At 45.9% G+C, this 24132-nt stretch overlaps 1 protein-coding gene across 10 annotated transcripts in view; it reads left to right on the forward strand.

Moving 5' to 3' along the window:
• Positions 1-22978, forward strand: part of ZNF516 (zinc finger protein 516) — a 130886-nt gene extending 107908 nt beyond the window's left edge. For 8 of the 10 annotated variants that reach the window (XM_064294392.1, XM_064294393.1, XM_064294395.1 and 5 more), the window contains 5 exons: positions 340-1794; positions 9311-9415; positions 10498-10565; positions 17119-17238; positions 20672-20760. In XM_064294392.1, the coding sequence (XP_064150462.1) occupies positions 340-1794; positions 9311-9415; positions 10498-10565; positions 17119-17217 (1727 nt within the window). In that variant the 3' untranslated portion in view covers positions 17218-17238; positions 20672-20760. Of the gene's footprint in view, positions 1-339; positions 1795-9310; positions 9416-10497; positions 10566-17118; positions 17239-20671 lie in introns of all 10 variants that reach the window. The other 2 variants (XR_010323431.1, XM_064294398.1) reach the window with 2 other exon arrangements.
• Positions 22979-24132: the final 1154 nt, after the last annotated feature.

A 24132-nucleotide genomic window follows, 5' to 3' on the forward strand; every position in this document is an offset into this window, starting at 1 on the left:
CACGCATGTCTGTTAATACAACCAGACTGCCTTTGGTGTGCTTCTCTGAGACTGGAGTCTCTTGAGTGCAAATGGTTAAACTGCTCAGCTGCTGATCCAAAGGTTGGCAGTTCGAGTCTACCCAGAGATGCTTCAGAAGAAAGGCTGGGTGATCTACTTACAAAAAATCAACTGAGGAAAACCCGTGGAGCACAGTTCTACTCTGAGACACATGGGTTGCCATGAGTTGGGGTTGGTGTCTAAGGCACCTGTTTTTTGTCCTCTCTGTCACTGTTAAAGCTCTTGGTCTTTGTGTTACATCCGAGGTGGTAACTTCACGTCTCACTTCACGTTTTCCAGGGGGAAAGGCTTACCACTGCGGCTCTCCTGAGGAAGCAGCGCCGGCTGTGCTCACCAGTGGAGGCCAGAGCCACCCGTTTGGGGATAAAGTGCCAGGAAAAGGTACCGGCGCCTCCAAAACGGGGATCCCAGCTCCGGTCAGCTTACTTGAAAACAATAGCAGAGATACTTCCAGAAGACCAGAACCACACAGATTCTCTCTTAACCTGAAAATGCCAGCATTTCACCCCAAGCCAGAGGGACCGGGTGACGCCACAGGGCGCCCTGCCAGCACAGAGTGCCCAGGCGTTATGGACCCGATGCTCCCCCTGGACAGACCGGCACGGCCCCCCCAGGAGAAGCCCCCCTCGGATTCACTCAGCAGGGAGCCCCTGGGGGGCGGGCCGTGGGCCCCCGAGCCAACACCGCTGGACCTGAGCGCGCGGTCCTCGCGGGGTGCGGGTGGCAGGGAAGCGGCGTGTGCGCTGCAGGCGGCGCTGCCTGTGCACCCCTGTCCGTACTGCAGCCACCGGACCTACTACCCTGAGGTTCTCTGGATGCATAAGCGCATTTGGCACCGCGTCAGCGGCAGCGCCGTGGCGCCCCCGTGGGTACAGCCCAATGGCTACAAGAGCATCAAGAACCACCTGGTGTTCCTGGCACGCAGTGGCCGCACTGGTCCCCCACCTGCGCTGGGCGGCAAGGAGTGCCAGCCGCTGCCCATCGCTCGCTTTGCCCGTACTCAGGTGCCGGGCGGGGCACCGGCCCCCAGGGGTAGTTCCTCACCGCTACTGGGCGTGGCCACGAAGGCCACTGGGCCGTCCCGGGGCAAAGAGGGGGCTTCAGGGGGCCCCTGCGAGCAGTGGGCGTCCAGCCCCGACGGGCACCGCCAGGTCCGGCCCGGCCTTGCCCCTGGGCAGAGTGTGCCCGCGGCCCCTGCAGCGCAGCCCAGGCCCAAGCCGGAGCTCAGTGCCCAGCCCACCCCCGGGGGCGGTGCTTTCAGCAGAAGTGCCACCCCCACGCCGTCTGTCATTGCCCGGGCTGGCCCGCCGGTCCCCAGCAAGCCAGGTGAAAAGCAGGGAGTTCCCCCCATGGGACCCGGCCTGGTCTCCCCGCCCAAGCACAGTGCCCCGGACTCTGCGAAAGCCAAATTCAGCCCCCCACCACCGTGTCAGCCTCCCGGGAAAGGCGACAGGGCATCCCCTCTACCTCCCCGCGAGCCCCCCTCCAAGGCCGCCCCCGAGCCCAGGACGCTGGGCGGTGTTGGCGCGGTGGCCAGGGGCAGCGCGGCCGTGCAGGCTCAACCCTCGGCGGCCGGCGCGCCCCCTGAGCTACGCTCGGTCAAGCAGGAGCCAGCCGCTGAGGGCCACGAGAAACGCCTGGACATCCTCAGCATCTTCAAGACGTACATTCCAAAGGACCTTGCCACTCTCTATCAGAGCTGGGGCGCCAACGGCCCCACCCTGGAGCACCGAGGTAAGACTGTGCCCATTCCTAATGTGCCTCTCCCCGGCGACGGCTGGATAGCCTCCGGAGGGCCTGGCACGGGGCCATCTCCTGGCTCAGCTTGGTGCCCTCGCTGGCCCTGGGCCCTGTGTGCACAGGGCTCCCCCAAGCCCCTTGTTCTTTTTTTTTTTTTTGTGAAAGTATACATAACAAAACTTATACCCTTTGAGCCATTTTTACATGTTCAGCACATTGACAGTGGTGACGTACTTCACATTGTCACCGTTCATTCTCTCTGCCCATGTGGTTAACGTAGGCTCTCTGCCCATTAGAGGTCTCAAATGTGTTTGAGAGTCACTGTTGATTATTATTGTTATCAGACACCAATCCTGAGGTACTGGGAAGAAAGGGAGACAGCCACGTTGAAGGGTGTTTTGTCAGGAATGTGAGCACAAACCAACTCCCACAACTTTACAAGAAGACACATTTTGCACGGCTTTGCTTACTAATGCTGGAGTACTTGTTACCTATTTTTTAAAATTATGTATGTATAAAAATCATACTTAAAATAGTCCCTTTGAACCTGGAGAAGGCAGTGTTTGGGGGTGAGGGGTGCTGACAGAGGTGCTCTCAGTCCCCCCTTGGCGATTTCTGAGTGGCCGTGGACCTTGGTGACCATGTAGGGTTTCTCACTTGGGGTCTCATGGTACATGGTGATGCTGGACATTGTCTGCACACATAGCCAATGGGGGCAGCCTTGTTGAGTGGGGCAGCCTTGTTGAGTGGGCACAGTGGTGTGTTTGCTTATGTGCAGTGTTATAGAAAAACCAAAATAATTTTCAGTATAGAAAACAACTCATGTTTTCTGCACTATTACGAGTTTTGCCCTTGAAGCTTTTGTTTGTAGTCGTTGCTGGGTTTTGCCATCTCGCAGGTTCAGTGCCCTGCTACCTTTGCTCACAGGCAGCACTTCTCATGAACTTTAGAGAGAAGTGGACGGCCTGGGCCCCCGGGGTGGTGGGTGGTGCATGGTCCATGGGGTGAGTAGGAAGCAGAGATCTCTGACTCCCTGCTTATTCTAAGATCCTTCTCCCTGCTCCTAGCAAACATGCTCTGTGCTGAAGATATAATTTGGGAGACCCAGTGTTAGGAAAGAAACCCTGGTGGTGTAGTGGTTAAGAGCTACAGCTGCTAACCAAGAGGTCGGCAGTTCAAATCCACAAGGTGCTCCTTGGAAACCCTATGGGGCAGTTCTACTTTGTCCTTTAGGGTTGCTAGGAGTCCCAATTGAGTCAATGGTTTGGTTTGCTCTTTTTTTAGTGTTATGAAGGAGCCCTGGTGGCACAGTGGTTAAGAGTTACTGCTGCTAACCAAAAAATCGGCGGTTCCAATCCACTAACGCTCCTCGGAACTCCTATTGGGGCAATTCTACGCAGTCCTTTAAGGTTGCTGAGTCAGAATTGGCTCAAAGGCAACGGGTTTGGTGTTTTTGGAGTGTTAGGAAGTTGGACCCAGTGAACCAGGTAGCTGAGGGTTTTCACGTTTTCAAATATCATTAAAGTAAGTGAATTTTACAGTGTCAGCAGTATTTTTCAGACATGGAAATTATTTGCCATAAAATTGGATAGAAATGTATCGGTTGGCCTTTTGGTGCCGACCTCAACTCTTCAAGTACTTTCTCAGATCTTGAGGCAGGAACGTTGTCAAGGTTGAGTGGTGCTCCAGGTTTGGTGACCTCGGGGTCTTCCTGGGGGCCCCTTGCGTCCCGATTCAGATCCTCTTGAGCGCGCGCCCCCGAGCGTGAGTGCGTGCCCCCCAGCGTGAGTGCGTGCCCCCAGCGTACATTTGCTTAAGTGCTTTCAGCAACTTTGATGTAGTCAACCTAGCTGGACATTTAACTTGTTACAGGCTTAAGGACCTGTGCCAATGACATAGTTCCAAAGCTGCCAGTTTACACTCGGTAAGGAGCCCTGGTGGCTCAATGGTTAAGTGCTTGGCTGCTCATTGAAAGGTTGGTGGTTTGAACTCATGCAGCTGCTCCGCAGGACAAAGACCTGACAATCTGCTCCTTTAAAGGTTACAGTCTGGGAAACCTTACGGGCAGTTCTTCTCTGTCACATGGGGTCCCTGTGAGTCAGAGTCGACTCCACCGCACTTAGCAATAACAAAAAGTGGCATATTTGCTTTTTTGTCGGCTCTTTGTGCTACCTTCTTGCTGGTGCCTTTTATTTACTTGTCCAAGAAATTTTAAGTGGTTTCCAGTTCAGGTTTAGAATTTGAAATACACGGTAGTCTGCAGTGTATTCCTTTTCCTTGGTGTTTTTTTTTCGTAATTAATGATTCTAAGGACTTAAAAAATTTTTTTTTTATGGAGGGAAGTTAAGTGTTTATCTTTCAAATGTGAAAAATACTAACCTGTCCATAGGGCATATATGCTCCTCTTGGGTAATATATTCTTCTACTGTACACGCTCAAATATGGTTAGGTGTAAAGTCAGAAATTGATGGTTTTCAAGTTCACTGAGATTTGAGTTCTTTCAGGGAAGCGTTTTAAATGCTTGGTCTTAATGCACTTATTAATAAGTACATTTTTAGAACCATAGCTTCCTGGGCTCAGAAAAAAACCTAGGATCAGCTTGTCTAAGTCTGGTCGTGAGGGTCCCTGAGAAGAGGCCGAGCAGTTTGAAGGCCGAGTGCCCCCAGCCAGACGGACCTACTTCTCCTGGCTGTATCTTCTTGGGTTTGCTGGGCCCAGACATGGCTGTGCTCTCTGTTGGCTGTGGGTCTCTGCTTGGGGCTATTCAAAACAAGCTGAGTGCGTTTCTAAGTGACAGCCTTTGAAATACCCACACTCTCCTCTCTCACTCTCCTGGGCCTTTCCTTCCTTTGCCACTGTCCCCATCTGTCAGCTGCTCCTCACCTAGCCTCCAGAGCCCTCATGGTTTGTTTTGCCTCATTGGAATGCTTTGTCATGATGCTCTTGAGTTGTGGCTGGGAGGAACCCGGCAGTCTTGGCTGGCCTGACAACCTGAGAGGTGAACAGAATAGTAATGTTTCCTGTGATGGGGAATCCATTTCTATTATTGCAGCCTAGGAAAGATGTAAGGGGCCCTGGTGGTGCAGTGGTTAATTGCTCAGCTGCTAATGAAAGTTTGGCAGTTTGAACCCACCCAGTGGTTATGTGGCACAACAGACCTGGCGATCTGCCTCCGTAATGGTTACAGCCTAGGAGACTCAATGGGGTAGTTCTCCTCTGTCACACGGAGTCACTATGAGTCAGCATCGACTTGACGGCATTTAATAACAGGAAAGATGTGCAACCAAAAACAAAAAAAAAAGTTATTGACACACTAATGAATTCAGGAGCAACTAAACCTTCTGCAGTGTTTGTTTCTCCGCCTGTTGCTGCTCAGCTATTTCTTCCTTATTGTGTGTGTGTACAGTGGGTTCTTGAGTCATGACTCTAGAGTCTTATTTCCTTCCATCTCTATGTCATCTTTTTGATTTGGCTGGTTATACTGCCTGCTAGAACTTGCTGTGTGCTCGTCCTCCTGTCAGTGATTGGCAAGACTGAAGACCACAACTTCTCCATGCAGGTCATTGGTTAAACATACTGTGACAACATCCTCTTTCTTGCAGTTAGGGTAGGCAAATCTGGAGAATAGAATTTTCTAGAAGAACTGTGAGAAAAAAATGTGTGTATGTATGTAAACATTTGTGGTGTACATGAAACAGTTATGGGCGCTAGGCTAGGAGTGTGATCCTGTGACTCTTTAGTGGATATGTTGTTTGTTTGGGGGACACTGTCCTTTGGTGATAACCCTAAGACATCAGGCTGTTTATTCAGAAGTTAAGACAATTTTCAGAGACCTTTCCTCACGTGTATTTGCCTGGGTGACATTTACACAGAAACGAATAGTCTAGAAGCCCTATCAAAGAGGAACGGTGTTACATGGAAGCGACCTTTAGGTGACCATCCTCATCCCCCTTTGGGCGCACAGACTAACCCATGAAAAATTAAAAATGCCACATTTTCTGTCATCGTTGTACGGTGTGGCTACCAAGTCTGGGAACAGATGGGAATGTAAGATAAATGATTCATTGATGTTATAATAGTAGTAAAATAATACTTATGTGTACAGACTTTATGGCCAGCCTAGATTACACGATAGTATGGATTTTAGAATAAAAAACGGAAGATTCATTTATCCAAGGAAACATTAATATGATGATGATAAGGTTTGTCCTTTAAGCAATTGGATCTTTGGTGTGTGGAATCTTTCTGCTCTCTTTTTATGAAAGGGCATATCACACTGTAATGAAATGGGAAGTAGCAGGGACTTGGTGCCTGTTGGATTGTGTCTGTGTAAGAACCCGCAGGCCTTTTCTTCACTTCTCGGTGCACGTTCTTGGCACAAGTTCAGTTTCTGGGTCAGAGCATCAGTGATGTTTGCTCCCGAAGTAGCCTCCAATACAGTTGAACTTTGTAACTTTTGCGATTAACTGAGAATTTTGGGATCTCTTGGACACAAAGGGCAAAGGTCTTTTCTTTAAAATGTTAAAGGGAAAAATCATGTGGTGAAACTCATGGGAAATGGATGTGTGTGAATAGGTTCATGAGTGTGTGTGAGTATGCGTGGATATGAGAGCATGTGAGTGTGTGAATGACTGTAAATGTGAGGGTGTGCATGAGTGTACGTGAGGGTGTGTATACGAGAATATGTGAGAGTCTATGTACGTGAGAGAGTGTGAGCTGGTGCACTCAGAATTCAAGAATAAGGATGATGAGTAGAAGTACTGGTGTTCTCTGCTACTAGATTGGAAGGAAATAGCATCTAGAAGGCTCATTTGGAAATACAGTGATGACCTGGTGTTTGAATGTTGAGGATATTAGATGCATAATGACATCTTGTTTATCATCACCATTACTTGGTATCGTGTGCTGACGTAGTTAGCATCTACATGAAGGTGTAGTCACATTATACCTAGGAAAATCCAGATACCTGAAATGATTTTCTGAGGTGATTTTCATAGGAACAATAAGAAGAATAGGACCAAGTTTCTCTTAAAGTGGAGACCTTCCTAGACCAAAATAAGTGAGAGACAGTTAGCCCCAAAGGCTTACATGTTAGCTATTTGACCAAAGCTGACGGTGGCAGTCTTCTTTCACGCTAAATACATAATGCCAAAAGAACTTTGACAGTTATGTATCCAGTTTCTGAGCAGTCCGTGGGGGGTGGGTATCTTTTAGGACAGGCATCCATAAATCATCCTTTCCGCTTCTCCTGCAGCCCATGTACTTTGTTAGAAAGCCTTAGAGGCAGTGTGACCAGCAGTGACATGGAACAGCCAGTACACCTGAAGGGACTCTCACAAAGATTAAAAAAAAAAATTGTATTTTTGGTAAAAGTATACATAGCAGAACAGGCTCCCATTCAACAGTTTTTAGACATAACGATCAGTCACCCTGGTTACATTCTTCACCTTGTGTCAACATTTTTTTTTATTTCTGTTCTAGTTGTTTCACTCCCTTTAGCCTAAACTCTTTGCCCGCCAACCTTCTCATCTATGCTTTAGAGTAACTGTTGTCCATTTGGTCTTGTGGATAATTTTTGAAAGAGCACAGTTCTTAAGGGCAATGTTCTTTACTTTTTCAGGTAAGCTGCTGTTTAGTTAAAAGGGGATTTCAGGGGATAGTTTCTATTGAAGATTTAAAGAATATCTTAGGGCAGTAGTCTTGGGGATTCCTCCAGTCTCTGTGAGTCCAGTAAGTCTGGATTCTTTGAGAATTTGAAGTTCTGTTACACATTTTTACCCTCCTGATCACAGTGTTCACTAGTGGTAGCTGGGCACCATCTAGTTCTTCCGGACTCAAAGTGGGAGTGGCAATGGTTCATGGAGAAAATTAGGCTAATATTTCAGTTTCTTCTCTGATTCTTGGATTTTCTTCATTCTCTTTTGCTCCAGATGAATAGAGATCAGTAGTTCTTGTGAAAATTTTTATTTTCATGTTTTACAGTGGATGGGACACACTATTAAAATTATTACATGGGTTTTTACTAATGACACTGGAATGAGTATTGGTTAAGAGTATTATTTTTCTCATTTATGTTCCTCAATAAGGCAACATGAAGCGAAGAACTTTGGTGGGCAAGTTCTTAAATTTCCCTAAGACTCATTTTTATTACCTGTTAAATAAGAAACCTGAGAAAAATCTTCTTGACTGTCCAAAGATTTCTTTGATTATGTCCATGAATATCTATTATGGAAACCTGACTTGATATCCTTTTATCTGTTGAAGCACTCTGTTCAAATTAGGACAAGAAAAATAAAAATGAGTATTTGATTTTCAACTAGCTTGACTGAGATATCCATTGGGCCTTCTTTTTGTTTGTCTTTTACACCCAGTGTCAAATTTTGGACACAGAAATACTCAGCTACTGAAAAAAATATATTTTTAAATTTTTTTTTCAAAAAAATTTATTGACACCTGTAGACATCACTTTTTCTAGTTAATGTGCTAATTTTTTTCGTTTATTTACAATAAACATAACAGCATAACAATGAAAAATCAGACCCGGGGGAATTTCTTGGCCGTTACCATTGTGTGAAAAATTAGCCTTTTCTTTTTTTCAGAAAGAACTTACTGAAATAGAAAAAGTAGACAAACAGGCAAAGAGCCCTGGGGGCAAAATGGCTAAGCATTCGGCTGCTAACTGAAAGGTTGGTGGTTCAAACCTACCCGTGGCTCAGTGGGAGAAGAGACCTGGTGCTCTGCACCAGTAAAGATTACCACTTAGGAAACCCTATGGGGGCACTTCTACTCTGTCACATGGGGCCGCTGTCAGTCGGAATCCACTTGCCATTGTCACACACCAACAACAGACACACAGTTTCCCTGTCTTGTTTCTAATAAAAGTCAGGCATGGCTGTGGGGTGGGAGGACGAGATGTACCTGGTACCCAAGTTGGGCAGAGTGCACTGGTCTCTGGGGAGAGTGGGGCCTGGTGCACCCCCAGTGTGGGTACCCTGGGAGACCTGACGCCAGAGTGGGAGGCTGCTGGGCTGTGCTGGCTACAGGCCACGGGACGTGGCTGTGCTCACACCCGTGCCCGAGCCAAGGCTGCATCAGCACAGCACCCAGGTAAGGGGCAGAGGCCTTTCACTGGGCATTACCGCTGAGACCGCCGGCCCTGGGAGATATGCTCGCTCCCTGTTACCCTGAGCCTCGTCTCCACCATGCTGCCGTCACTTTGATTTGCCTGATGTGCCGCTTGATAGGGCCGGTGATGGCTGGGGGGCGCCAGCTGCTTGGTGGCACACCTGATGCACAGCCGGCTGGGTGACCGGGAGCGGTGTTAATTCAGGGTAATTTATGCGTCCTCGCGGCGCGTGCTGGGCCTGTCAGCCAGCCGGATGTAGGCTGGCAGTTGTCACCAGGGCCTGGAGGTAACCCGCATCATGACATATCAGACAGATGGGTGATGTTCTGTGGTGTAATGCTGTCTTCTGCTTTCCCTCCCCCCCCATCAACACTGTCACCGCAGGGACACTCCGGACTCCGGCCCGCCAGGGAGACCTCGTGTGCACGGAGTGCGGGAAATGCTTCACCCAGCCCAGCCACCTCAGGGCCCACACGCGGGCGCATGCAGGTACGGCCGCCTCCTGTTCCCATTACCCCCTGTGCAAAGGGGTCCTGGAGGTACAACTGCTTCTGTCTGTTGCTTTATTTTCCCTGACCCTGAATGGATTTAGATTGCTGCCTCTGTGCAGTGGGGTTAAGGCCCCTGGGTGGCACACGTGGTTTGTACTTGGGTATCAACTGAAGGATTGGCAGTTTGATCCCACTCAGCAGTGCCCAGGAAGAAAGGCCTGGCGATCTGTATTTGTAAAGATGGCAGCCAGGAAAACTCTATGGGGCAGTTCTGTTCTGTAACTCATGGGTTGCCATGAGTCGGAATCTACTCGATGGCAGCAGGTTTGAGTTTTTTTGAGGGGGTAATGTCATCCATTCCTGGTATTATAGCTACTAAATTTCCCCATTCAAAGCTGAAATTTTTTTTTTTTTTTTTGCACCTAGCTGCCATGTGGTTTAATTTGAGATAAGCCTGTTTGCAAATGTTATATTTTAATTAGAGAGTAGACTCCTCAGAAATGAATATGCTAATGCGTTATATTGCCGCCAGCTCAGACGGCAGTCAGAGTGCCCCTTTCCACAGAACATGCTATTTTGCCTTGTTTTGTTGTGGGGACTGGCTGCAGCAGCTTGGCCAGGGTGTCCTCCAGAGCCCCCCGACCCCCTTATACGAAGCTCCCTATGGCCACATCAGGCGGGAGCCCCTGTGTCACATACCCCACAAGCACTCCAGGGCGGGGGCCAGGGACCCCCTGCCAGAGGTGAGAGGGCTGCACACGTGAGCCCGTCTGGTGTGCAGTGACAGGGACCGAGTGGTAAGTAATAGCAGCAGAGGGTCCCCGTCCACACATACTGATAATTAATGTAGTCAGTGATTGCTTCTTCCGCAGACGAGTGGGAATTAAAAAGGGCAGTGGCCCCAGGCAGCCATTACCACGTTCTCCAACAGTAAGTGTTCCGGTAAATTGGTATTTTCCGGCCACAGGCTAGGAGCTGGTGTCTTTTTTGTGAAAGTGCTTAATCTGTAATGGACTCATGTAATGTGCACACCGTGGTAGGCTGTCTTGCTCATCTGTTAACTACCCCTTGTTCCCACAGTGCTATTTGAGTCTAACGGACTCCGAGCTACTGATGTTCACACCGCCTCCACCGACACCCCCAAACAAGTAGGTGTCCCTATGAATGGACATTTGGGCTTGAACATGGGAGGAGTGATGGCTGGTAGTCATCGCTAGAGCACCGAATGCGTTTACTCCATGTGTGAATGTTTTCACGTTGCTTTGGTGGAGAGCCTCTCCATCGGGACCATCTGGAGATGATGGGTCTACAAGGATGGTCATTGGAGCTGCTGATCATGTCCCTACCACGCACGGAGCTGCCTGTCCCCGGGACTGGGATGAGGTCATTCGTAGAGACTACTTGGGGACTTGAAAATACTAGAAATTCAGACTTTTTACCCCAAGATACCTTCCGTTATATTTCTCTTTGCAGGGTATTGTTTTTTCAAGTCTAAAGAGAAGAAGTTATGTTAAGCCTCCTTTTTTAACATTGTTTTTACATGATTCCATGAGAAAAGTTCTGCTTAGGGCAGTGGTCCCAGCTTTGTGGATGCCCTGATGTGGCTCTCTGCTGTGCTCATGCCGCAGGTGGGCCCTGATGCGTGAAGGTGATGGTGTGTAGGCAGGCATCAACGGGCATCCCCGTGGCAGGGTGGCTGTGACACACACGCCGTTCAGTGCGTGCACACAGTGTGGTGGAGCCTCCTGGGGTGGCCTTGTGGCAGGATTCAACGTGTTGCCTATCATGGTGGTCTCATCCCGCCTGTGGTGCAGGCCCTCTGCTTCCTGGACTCTCTCCCTTCCCACCGTTCTCCTGGGATGTCACACCCATCACCCAGTTCTCCAGTGAGCACCCTCCATTTAACGTTCTCTCTTTCTAATCTCTTGTCTCAGAAGGTTCTGTAACTGCAAACTCTTCCCTTTGTAAATGAAGGAAGAGTTCTGTGCCACCAGGGCAAAACATGTTGTCTCTTGATTAGTAGAATCAAGTTAGTGTCTCCTAATAATTGTAAGGAATCCCTGGTGGTGTGAATGGTTAATGCGTCACTAGGCCATTAACCAAAAGGTTGGTGGTTCGATTCCACCTGGAGCCTACTTAGAAGAAATCCTGGTGATCTACTTCCGAAAAATGGGTCATTGAAAACCCTGTGGAGCACAGTTCTATTCTGACACACACGGAGTCACCATGAGTTGGAGTCAACTTGAATGGCAGCTAGGGTTTTTAAACAAATGTAATCACTTGTCAGACTCATGGTTGGGGTTGATGGTTCAGACCGCAGAGGAATCCTGAGACTCATTCTCACCTCTTTCACCCCTGCTGAAGAAAATAAGGTAAGAGGTAGGAAATAGTTTTGCCAAGGGCCTGCCACTGATTAGGGCTCAAGCTGGGGCTAGAACTGACATTTTCTAATCCAGGACTTGTTTGTCTATTTCATATTGTGTTCTTAGAATTCTTACTTGTAGTTCAATGCTTCTTCTTCATTTGTCATTGAGCAGGTGCCTTGCTATTAATTATAGTTTTTGAGTATGTGACTTCTGTCTCTCAAAAAAATTCAGTTATAGAATAGAAAGCAATTATTTCATGATGATCATCTATGACAATTCATGAAGTAAATATGACGTCTCACTAGATTAAAAGATTTCCCAATACACGTGACCTCATCTTGAATGCGGTGGCACTGTCCAATTTAACGGAACTAAAACTCCTTTACTGTGACTAGCTGTGATGTGTTTGTGGTGTGTTGTAGTAGAAGGCCGTGCCGTAATTGGAGAATTACATATGGAGATTGCCACTGGAGTCAAACCAAAGTGTTGCTGCTTACTCCAGCAATCCATTAAATCACCAAAGATGTGGCATCCTGGTAAGAGGGTATGTCAGGGCAGGGACCCCAGACCCATTTATGCATAACTTGAGGTCCTTCAGAAACCCACGTGCATTAAAAATCAAACCAAACCCATTGCCATCGAGTCAGTTCTGACTCATAGTGACCCTATAGGACAAAGTAGAACTGCCTTATGGAGTTTCCAAGGAGTGCCTGGTAGATTTGAACTGCTGACCTTTTGGTTAGCAGACGTGGCTGTTAACCACTACACCACCAGGGTTCCCCGTGTGCATTTATCTGCTGCATATTGGCACAGTGATTAAGAGCTCGCCTGCTGAGCAAAAGGTTGGCGGTTTGAATCCACCAGCCACTCCTTGGAAACCCTGTGGGGCAGTTCTCTTCTGTCCTATAGGGTCACTATTAGTCGGAATCAATTGGAGGCAACAAAACAGGTTTGGTTTTGGTTAAGCCTGTTTATAACGCTTCTTCCGTAGGGAGAAATAAAAAAAAAAAAAAAATCACCAAGACGGTATTTTAAATTACTTCCATGCTTCATAGAGTTAGGCTGGGAATTTATCACAGTCTCAACTCATCTTGATTTGCTAAAGGATGGATTTATGTTTTTGTCTTTGCCTCTGTAAACTAAAATTCCATTATACTTATTACCAACTAATCTCTTTAGCTTCAAATTTTAGCTCAATGTCGTAGTCTTGTTAGTGTGGATTTCTGACATAACTTTTAATGACAGGCTCTCAGCTGCTTGAATCTCTGTTTTCTGCCTTGTGATCCTGGCATTTCAGGCCTGTGACATTGTAACTGAGCCAAATTTATATGTCTCTCTCATGATAGTGGAGCCCTGGTGGTGCAGTGGTTAAAAGCTCACCAAAAGGTCAGCAGTTCAAATCCACCAGCCCGTCTTTGGAAACCCTACGGGGTGATTCTACACCGTCTTATAGGGTTGCCATGAGTCGGAATGCACTCGATTCCAGCGGCATAACAGTTAAGGACTTGGCTGCTAACCAATAGGTCAGCAGTTTAAATCCACTCTGCACAGAAGAAAGACCTAGTGATATGCTCCCATAAAGATGACAGCCTAGGAAGCCCTCTGGGGCAGCTCTGCTCTGTACATGGGGTCGTCGTGAGTCAGAATCTACTCTGTGGCACCTAACAACACCTCATGATAGCAGTGAGTTTGTTGGATGCCATATTCAAGCTCTTTGCCTCTCATAGCTTTTTTTTGTCTTTAGCCACATAAAGTAGCTTTCATTGATTTTTCCCTGAATGTTCTGGTTTTCTAACGATATTCCCTTTTCCTTAATATTCTCAGGAACTATACCTTTAAGAATCCCCATAAAGATAAGTCTGCCAGTATCATTGAAAAACACATTAATAATAGGTAGAGGCTTAAATCACAGAGCTCTTTGTTAACCCTGTAGTCATTGTATAAATCATATACATTTACAAAAATCACCCTTGCAGTTTAAGCTGAGGATACTTTATGGATTTATAGGACAATCCTGTAGTTATTTATGCCTAGAGTGTGACTCATTATACTTACCAACCATGTTCTTTTTCATTTTTGGAGTGCTTCGCTACCATTCACTAATTAATATTTAAATCAGATTCTTTTCCTCTGGGCTTTAGAAGTTGTAGATGATAATATTTTTTTTTTAATCGTAGGAAATTGTGTATTCATGCAGAAATTATTTGATGTCACACTTGAAGTTGATTGACACATGCATTAATACATGCCACCATATTTAACTGAAGCAATATTTGGAAATTCAGTTTTAAAGCAGTCGTTGATCCACTCATTAGTGGTATTTATTGAGCATCCACTATGTGCGTGCAGGCCATTGGGAGGAAGACACATAGTGTCCCTGCTTCTGTGGTTCTTCAGATCTTGTGGGGTGCTTAGACAAAGCAGGTCAGAGCAGTAAACCCATGATAAGGGGAAGGCTTTAAGGAAGGAATGGAGCCTGGAACCGGACGTGAGCCTTTGGAAGATTGTGCTGGCAACAAGAACAAGTACGAGTTGGCAGGCATGTTCCTGGGAGAGAGCCAGCCCCTGGGCAGATGCAGGGTGGCAGAGTGTGTTGCATTGAAGATCCTGATGACGTTGAAGATGGCTGGGGCTGGGAGGGTGGGCAGAGGCATGAAGGTGGGTCCAAGGGTTGTGCAGGTGTCAGATCTCCACAGTTAGAAGTTGAGATTTCATTCCAGAGCAAGCAAAGTCCCCTTCCTTCACCGTTGTAAGCAGAGGGTCACACCATCAGGTTTGTATCTTTACAGTGATGATCAGCTTTGGGGTATATTGAGAATGGATTTGCCATGGTTCAAGACGGATGGTTGAGGACCCTGTTGGAGGCATCTGGGATCCCAGGGAGAGACAGGGTGGTTGGGCCAGGTGGGGCAGGGTTGGATATGGGCGGAGAGGGCACCCCTAGTCCTGGTGTAGGCAGGTGGTCTATGCAGGAACCATTCCTTGAAGCGAGAAACCTGGGAGGAGAGCAGGGTAAGACCAGCTTCAGAGGAGAATCGAATTACGTTTGAGATGCCTTTTGAGGATCCAAGGAGGAATGTCCATAGGTAGGTGAGTACATGGGTTTGAAGTGGAGAAGAAGGATCTGACAGAAAAGATAGATATTTAATAGCTGCTGCTGCTGTAGGATGGCGTCAAGTCGATTTTTGACTTACAGTGACCTCATGTGACAAAGCAGAACTACTCCATAGGATTTCCTAGGCTGTAATCTTTAAGGGAGCAAATCATCAGGTCTTCTCTCCTACAGCTGCTGGGTGGGTTCGAACTGCTGACCTTTTGGTTAGCAGCTGAGCGCTTAACCATTGTGCCACCAAAGTCCATCTCCTTATTTAATGGCTACTGATATGTAAATTCACCCTAGCTACTTCTGTTTTCAGGAAGGCCTGAGTCAATAAATCATTAAAATATTGGGCTGTTGAGTCAGAAGGATCTTCGGCCTTGGGCACCTAAATTTCCTCATCTAGAAGGTCACAATCATAGCAGTACTTATCTTGTAATCTCGATGTAAAAATTAAATGAAAAAATGCCCCAGGCCTGCCACAGAGCACAAGACAATAAGCATTCGTTGTTGTTGTCAAACAGTTATTCTAGAAATCAGTAATCGTCTTTAGGACCCAGAGAGCGCCCATGTGCAGTGTGTGTATTTTTGTGGCGCATGCACACATAAACACAGTTACGACCGTGTGTGTGTCCATGTGAATAAGCCCGTTAGAAGATTGTGCTGTGGAATCAAACTTCTTGGCTAAGTTTCTTTGCTTGTGTCACGTAGCTTTGTGAAAGCCTGGCAGCGTGCTTGCGTGTTGCCTTGTTTTATATTGTTTTTCCCAGGGCCTAGTTTTTCATTGTTCACTATAGGGAGAGCAAAGGAAAGCTCTTAGTTTGAAAAAAGTATTGTCAACAGGGATGTAGTTTCCTAGTTTATACTGTCGGTTGGTGAATTTGCATCATTGGTTGCTACATGTACAGTCATGGGATAATTGCCTGGACTTGACCATATTCATATATGAAATTTCTATGTTGGATAATTCTGCAAATCATGATACAATGTGCATCGCAGTGCAACGTTCAATAGGTGGAGGTCCAGGTGAATATGAGATTGGTTTAATTCATCATAGCTTAAAATAAAGGTTCTTTTCAGTATACATGTGAACTTTGAAGAGAAAAGAAAAAAAACACGTCCTTTTGCTATAGCCATTCTTTCAAATGATACTCTACTTCTGTTTCTTTTAAGCTAGAGGCCTGGAAGAGCTAAACCCTGACTTTCACAAGTACATGTAACAGTAGGTGGATTCTAAATGGCACTTCTCTCTATCAGTCAATAATATAATGGTTGTTTTTGTAAATATGGCACTTAAGCCCCTTCTGTAGTACAGGCATGTATTTATTTAGGAGATCCTAGAGAATTTAGGGTTCCAGGGTTGCTATGAGGCAGAATCTACTCGATGGCAGTAGGTTTACAGGGTTGTGCAAATGGCTAACATGCTCAGCTGCTAACCCAAAGGTTAGAGGTTTGAGTCTACCTAGAGGCACCTCGGAATAAGGGCCTGGTGATCTACTTCCAAAAAATTAGCCGTTGAAAACCCTATGGAGAAGTTCTGTTCTGACACATGTGGGGCCTCCATGAGTTGCAGCCAACTGAATGGCAACTGGTACTAGTAGAGAACTTAATGAAAACCAGGAGGTTAGGTAGTTATTTCTTTATAAATGTATTCCTTTCTTAGACAGTTGTAATGGGAAGAATAACCAGGGCAGTAGATGTTAAAGGTCTAGATTAAATAATAGTTTCCAGTGGGTGGTTCTAGGTCACAGTGTCTCTTCTCCAGGCGTCTCATTCTTTTGCATTTATCATGAATGAACTAGAAAAACGTCAAAGTTGAGGCACTAGCTGTGAGAGGTCAATTTTCGTGAATGAAGTAGGAATAATTCTTCCCATCCAATGGGAATAAAGGCATTTACTGTTAGTGCCCGTTGTATTATAAGAAAAAAATGTATTATGACATGGAATAATTCAGGTCACGAGTTCCACCTGAGAGGATTCCATGTGTTATTGTATTCTAAAGATGATATGCCATTGTTTAGCACAGCTGATGAGATGTTTAGTTTTCAGTGATCATCAATATTCATTAGAAAGGAAACTTCTGAGAATACTACGCTGAAATATGGGGTGTTATTGTCTTACAGGCGTCGGGAAAAAATGAGATTTATTTACTGTTGTGGAGAACTTTTAGTTTCTATAACCACTTTCTTACAGATGTACTTACACTCATTATTTTCTATTGTTAAACATTGTTGTTAGGTGCCATCAAGTTGGTTCCGACTCATCAGCAACCCTACGTACAACGAAACAAAACACTGCCCAGTCCTGTGCCATCTTTACAATCGTTTTTATGCTTGAGCCCATTGTTGCAGCCACTGAGTCAGTCTATCTCATTGAGGGTCTTCCTCTTTTTCGCTGACCCTCTACTTTACCAAGCATGATGCTTTTCTCCAGGGACTGGTCCCGCCTCACAACATGTCCAAAGTATGTGAGACAAAGTCTCACCATCCTTGCTTTTAATGAGCATTCTGGCTGTACTTCTCGTTCATTCTTCTGGCAGTCTGTGGTATATTCAAAAAACCAAGAAACATTTGTCCTCTTTACCCACCCCCGGGTTTCAGGATTTAAAAGATCAGGATAATTTTTGCTGAAATATAAAATCTGGTATGTTGATTTGTTTGGGTTCCCTGCCCAAATTTAAAGACTAAGATTAATAGTTTATTTCTTATTATTCTAAGTGTTGTTTTAAAATAGTTAAGCTGGAAAATAATTCTATTAATCAAAATTACAGGAAATGAAACAACAAATGGCAACCTAATTTGTCTCATTTTTAGCAGTGGTTATGATGCAAATGGTGGAGAAATCGGGTAGGTGGGTGTATGTGGACATATGTATAATGAATTTTCAGTGTCACGTTTAGGCTTCCAGCACCACTGAATAAATTTCAAAATTCAGCCCACTTGTTTAAGCTTTTCGTCTTCAAAAACCAAACATCGAAACCAAAAAAACAAACAGTGGAGTACACATTGTCCATGTTCTCTAAGTATAACATGCGACCAAGAGCCATGAATCTAACTAGTGACTTCTCTGGAATTACAATAACATGAGCCCTGGTTACAGGTGGCTTATTAGGTAAAGACAGAAGTCAATAAGGTGTGGAGTGTAATCAATTGTTAGGCATTTAACATCACACTCATGTGTCACAGGCAAGCCTTGTTCAATAGCTGATGTCCCCTTGAAGACCAAGACTTCCTGTGTCTTCGGTAGGGGGTGGGAGGAACATGAGCTTTTCTGTGTACACATGATGGACCCACAGCAGGAGTACATGTACATCCCTTGCCTTATAAAGAAAAAAAAAAGGAGAAAAATGTAGGTCTGATAAAGTACCAGAGTCCACATCTGTCTCTAGAACCCTGAAATGCCAGAAAGAAAGTCTTCCTTTCTACATGACTGAAAAGCCTACGAGTCACACGGCTGCACAAAGAAAAGCCAACTTGTCTGAAAGCATGGGTTCTCGCTTTTTGACTGCTCATCCTTTTTAGGAGGAACAACGGCAGCAACAGCTAGGGTGTGCTCAGAACATCACAGCGTGCTTGCTGAAGTTTTTGTGGCTTCCTGCCCATAGCCACGTCTCCCCTTTGCCTGATTGATCAGTTGAATCTCATTCGTTTTTTAAAAACCCTGTAGGATGGCTGTATTGAAGAACAAAGCGGTGGTCCCAATGAGTCAACCTAAAAAAGATAAGATACTATTTGAATTCTTCAGTTATGAGAGAAAAATAGGCATTCAGGTGTCTGGGTTGACAGAATAATTTAAAAACCTAGTTATTTGGGTTGTCCTGATTTTGCAGTCCTTCGAAAATACTTATGTTTAAAACTTTCAGAGCCCTGCAGTGGAAAACTTAATCCTTCACGGAGAGGGCACCCTGTTCCTGTCAGATCTGTACAGCCCACAGAGGCTCACACACGGTCCCTCCTTTATAGCGTGTTAAGCATATAGCAGGAGTCTCTGAGTGGTGCGTATGGTTAAGCACTTGACTACTAACCAAAAGGTTGCTGGTTCGGATCCACCCAGAGGTGCCAGAAGAAACGCTTGGCAGTCTACTTTTGAAACATCAGGCGCTTAAAACCCTTTGGAGCACAGTTCCGCTCTGATACATATAGGGTTGCCCTGAGTCAGAATTGACTTGGCGGCAGTGGGGTTGGGGTTTGGCTTTAAGCATACAGCATTAGCGTTCTTTAAACAGTGCAGGGTCATGAGTTCTGGTCCTAGTGGAAGAGATGCCCAGGTGTGCACACCCTGTGGAGTATCGTCTGTCGTGTGTACCTAACTAGACCCGCTCAGTACACACGCGTTCACACACATCCTCTGCCCAACTTCTAGGACCTCCAGCAAGTCTGTGTGCTGTATCCAGCTGTTGCATGGAGACAGCCAAGGCCAAACACCTCTACAGCAGCCAAAAACAACTCCCTTTTTTCTCACTGAACACAAAGGCCATTTCCCCTCCTCGAATGTGTCCAGAACTTGTATAGAACGAGCCTTTTGGTGATGAGGCAGCTGCAAGGGCACCCGCATCCACCTGCGTCTACACACCTCTTGTTCTGTTACTGCTTCCTACATTCAAGATACATGCTGTCTACACTGCTCAATCCCCCTGCCCCCCATGGGACATTGGGTCGAGAGCCTTCTTCCTGACTTGTGCTAGAAGTTGACTTGTAGGGCACGAATCCAGGGCCACTCTCCTCAGAAAGGAGTTTTCCAAAGATGGTTTGCACAAGAGAAGCACTGAATTCATTATGTCCACCAGCCCTGGCCCTGTCCCCCACCTCCCACCCCCCACCCCCCGGCATTTCTGGGGTTCCCATAGGCATAGCTGGAAACCAGCTACCGTTTTACATGAGTGCCGTAGTTTACGAGTGCGAGCTAATTCCAAACAGTGGGTTTCACTTTGTCAAGTGAAGTAAGATGACGCTTGTCTGCTGTTTGCCCTCTGATTAGAGACTCTTGCTGAAGCAGCGATGTTTCATGTGCATCAGAATGTTCTCAGGAGCTGTGGCTCACACAGCTTCTCATTTTTTTGCCTTGCGGTTCACTGGCCTTTAAAATACTCCTTCTGTTTTTCCAGCATGGTCATTTTTGGTGGAAATTGGTGAAAACCCTCTCAGCTTTCGACAGACCGACACGAGAGCTGTACTCTTTGTTGTGTGGCCCCAGAGTTACCCTGTTTTGGATCTTCACGCAGCTTTAAGTCAGCTTTGTACTATAAGATTTTGCTTTTTTTGAGCACCTCCTCCACCCCCTGCCAATCGTGTCTCTCCAACCTTTTCTCCAAAAGCTGGTTCAGATGGTATTACTTGCCATCCTTACACATGAAACTGATCCTTTTCTAAATTGTCACTACTACCCAGTCGCTGTTGAGTTGATTCCGACACATGGCGACCCAGTGTGTGCAGATAGAACTGCTCCATAGGGTTTCCAAGGCTTTGATCTTTCAGGAGCAGATCGCCGGCCTTTCTTCCGAGGAGCTCCTGGGTGGGTTCAAACTGCTGACCTTTTGCTTAGTAGTTGAGTTCTTCACTGTTCGTGCCCAGGGACTCCTCTAAATCATCTAGAGTGACTTTTTTAAAGCTTCCTCTGCAAGGCAGCAAGGCACATTTCCAAAGTTAGGGGGTCTTTGCCTACTCGACTGTTTGTGCTGTGAGGTCGTCGTTTGTGTTCTTGGGGGTTGGTAAGAAAGTGAGTTGGGAACTTGCGCTGAGAAATCAGAAGGTGGAAATGAGCTCTCTCTTCTTGTCTCCCTTCTGTCCTCCAGGGGAGAGTCCATTCTAATGCAGATACCGTCCAGACAGTGCCTCTCAGAAAGGGGACCTAGAGACGAGTGTCCAGCACCCGCCAGGCCCCCCAAACAGCCGCTGACAGGACCCATGGTTCCGACAGCCTCTCGCCCGTAACCCTGACAACCCCACGGAGGACCAGCTGAAGACTCCCTACCAGACACCTCAAGTCCTGGAGCCGTTGTGCTGGCATGAAAACAGAAGGGACATGCTTCTTCTTCTCCAGCCCCTAGAAATAAATGAAGATGCTATCCTCTAGAGTTCATGTATATATTCTGTATGCAGATATGTGCTAATCGACCATAGTCCCATATTTTCTTATCATATGCAGTGGTACTGGCAGGCGCTGTAGGAGCACAAGGCATCTATCTATGTGATTCGAGACGAGTTTGAGACACTGGAAAAACAAGACTTGTGTGTATTGGACAGAATGAAGACGCTAAGCTGTGACAGGGCCCTTCTGATGCTCAGAGGACTGTTGAGATAACGTCAGAAACAACAGTGGTGGGTTTGAGCTTGATAAAGTATTAATACTACTGCCTCTCCTTGTCTTAGTGGATATTTAAGAGGGTAAATAAAGGCGAGGGGAGGAGGTGGCGTTCAGGTGCTGTGGAAGCCGGGCTTGAGGGGCCGGGCCTGAGACGAGATCTAATTCCCAGCGGTTGGTTCCTTCAGGTACTGCAGGCCACTTGCATTTTCCGTGTGCTTGTTCTCTTCTTTCCATCATTTGTACCACGTGAGTCCGGCGCAGGAAACATGCCGTGGAAATGCTTAGATTCTGCTTCAGAAAAGAAAGCTAGTTGAACACTAAGAAAAGCAGGCTTCTTTATTTACTCTCAGGACCTTTTTGTAACAGGGCTACACTTCTGCAGACCGCACACAAAGGAAGACTGCATGTCTTAACAAATCGCCCAGCCACTGACCCCTCCTGATTCGGATTGGTTTTAGTCACTGCAGAAGAATCCTTGAGCAGCTTTGGGGCCCCGGGTCGCTAGGGTGCTTATGCTATGGAACCTTCTGCTTCCCCTCCTCTGCCTCCTCTCCACTGCCCCCCACATGCACATGGCCCCAGCAAGGGGCATCTTTTTCTGCTTGGGCCTAGTGACCGCCAGAGGACGGGTAACCTCTCTCATCAAGGCACATACTCTCAGGATGATGGTATGTCTGTCTCTTGTGTGGTGGTCACCAGACCCGTGGGTGGGGGGACAGCTTTATATACCTCTTCCTCCTAACTCTTTCAAATGCAAGTTTGTGTGGTGGGGGTTAAGGCCTGTGACAAAGGATCTTAAACCACGCAGTGTACGCAACTAAAACCGTATTCCACAGATGGATTTTCTTTTCCAATTACCGTGACACTATGTGTGATGGTGATATTTCTGAGAGTTTCAGAGTTTTGCACATATGATTTTATGCATTATCAAAAGTTACTGCTGCCTTGAATGAAGATGTTCTGTGAAATTTTTTGCAAAAGCTTTACTAGGTTTTTTTTTTTTTAATTGTGAACTTTTATAAAGGCAGGAAATGGATTAAAACGAGCATGCTAAATATATTTTTCAAGAAAAGCAATAATTTTACATGTACAGAAATTATCCTAATCTTTAATACTGGTGAGAGCAACAGTTTACTTAATGCAGTAATGGATTTGTGCAGTTTTTGTAAGAAATGGGCTTCTGATACAAAGACTTCGTTTAAACACACACACACACAGACACAACTCTATAGTGTGGTTTTCCTGTTCTAATGATTTGTTGAATTATATTATTATTATTATTATTGTTGTTATTGTTATTAGTTAATGTTTGGTTCTGGATTTTACTTGTTACTGAGTTTAAATTACTTGACGGTTCAGCTTACCTTGCAACACGTGCAAACAATGCAATGTAACTGGCTAGCTTATATACATCTGTATGTATTTTTTACACTTATTTTTTCCTGATATTCTGACACCAGTATGTTCCAGAATGTTCTGCCATGTTGGTGTAATGAGGAATGTCTGTGCAGATATATGAAGCGACTTGTAACGGACTATTCTGTAAAGTTATCCTGAGCAACGTTGCAGAGACAACATTCCCTCTGTTCACGTAAGAAATCAAAATATCTTTCTGTTGATTTATGTGTGATCATCTGAGTAGTGTTCCCAAAGTGGTAATTTCCACATTTTCTGGCTTTTATTTCCTTGGCTGAAAGTAAACGGTAACGGTTCAGGAATGCACAGGAGCGAGTGAGCGAACCGGTCCTGTTTGTTTCTCTCTGTTTTAGTTATTAAAAGAAATTCTGTACCCAAAGTGACACAAAGGTCTAGTGTACATTTTTGCTATTTCAGAAGTGGCATGGAGAAGCCCAGTTGATACTTAGAGCTGGGAGGGTCTCCTGGTAGGGACCAGTCCACTTTTTCTGGGTCGGGGAGGAGCGGGGAGTGTCGCTGCCATCTGGGGTCCCTTCGGCAGAGCGTCTAACCAGTTGGGCTACCAAGAGACCACCAGCCAAGGGGTCAGCTTGAGTAGCTGCTTCTGTGCAGTGTGGAGAAGTGAGATTCTCTCTCACTCACAAATGCCAGAGGGCCCCCCCCCGCCCCCAAGAACTCCAGCCTCCAAACAAGCCAATTTCAGGCACAAATACACGGTTCCTTTCCCTGTGTATCATCAGTATTGTATTGGTTTGTTAATTCGCTGATGTCAGTTTGGCCATCCTATTTAATATGATCTGCGTTTTCTTATTTATTTAGCCAATATGTTTTGATTCTGTTTTTTTTTTTTTTTTAAATCTGAATGGTAATTTCCACGCAATACACTCCTGTAAATCACCTCTGACTGTTACAGACTTTCTACTACCTCTACCAGCCTGCTGTTTCCTTGTTTCTTAACAGATTTTTACAGTGTTGCCGTCTCATGTAACCTAGACAATAAAGGGTTTGGTTGTCTACTCTGCAGCTTCTCTGTGTCTCTCCCCGACCCCCGCCCCTCGCTCTTCTAGCTTTGCCTGCTCTTTCCTCCTCCCCCTGATATCTTCTCATCTTGAATTTAAATGACCCCAAAACAGTGATCTTCAAAAAATCAATCAGGATTATTCACTCATACTCCTTAATCTGAAGAATGAACATTGAAATTCTCTGGGAAAAATCAGGTGTTAAATATCTTCTCTGGGAGATTGTCAATAGTACTGTCACCTTTCGGCCTGATTCTGGAAGGTCTTATTCAATCTTAGGCAGATACATTCCTGGATAACACAATGCATATTATCAAGCCAAGTGGAGTTTACCTTTTTTTTTTTCTTGAAAAGTATAGGCTGTTTTAAGAGGTTACCCTGATATTTATTTTCTTTAAACCCAGAAAGACACTGGTTTCCTGAAAACAAGGTGCTCTAGGAGATTGCCCTTGGAGGTTTCGGTGACTTTGCATGATGAAGGGACTTTGGTTTTGTGATACTGTCCAGTATGTCA

This window comes from Loxodonta africana, chromosome 11 (assembly GCF_030014295.1).
Source record: "Loxodonta africana isolate mLoxAfr1 chromosome 11, mLoxAfr1.hap2, whole genome shotgun sequence".
NCBI classification, from domain to species: Eukaryota; Metazoa; Chordata; class Mammalia; order Proboscidea; family Elephantidae; genus Loxodonta; species Loxodonta africana.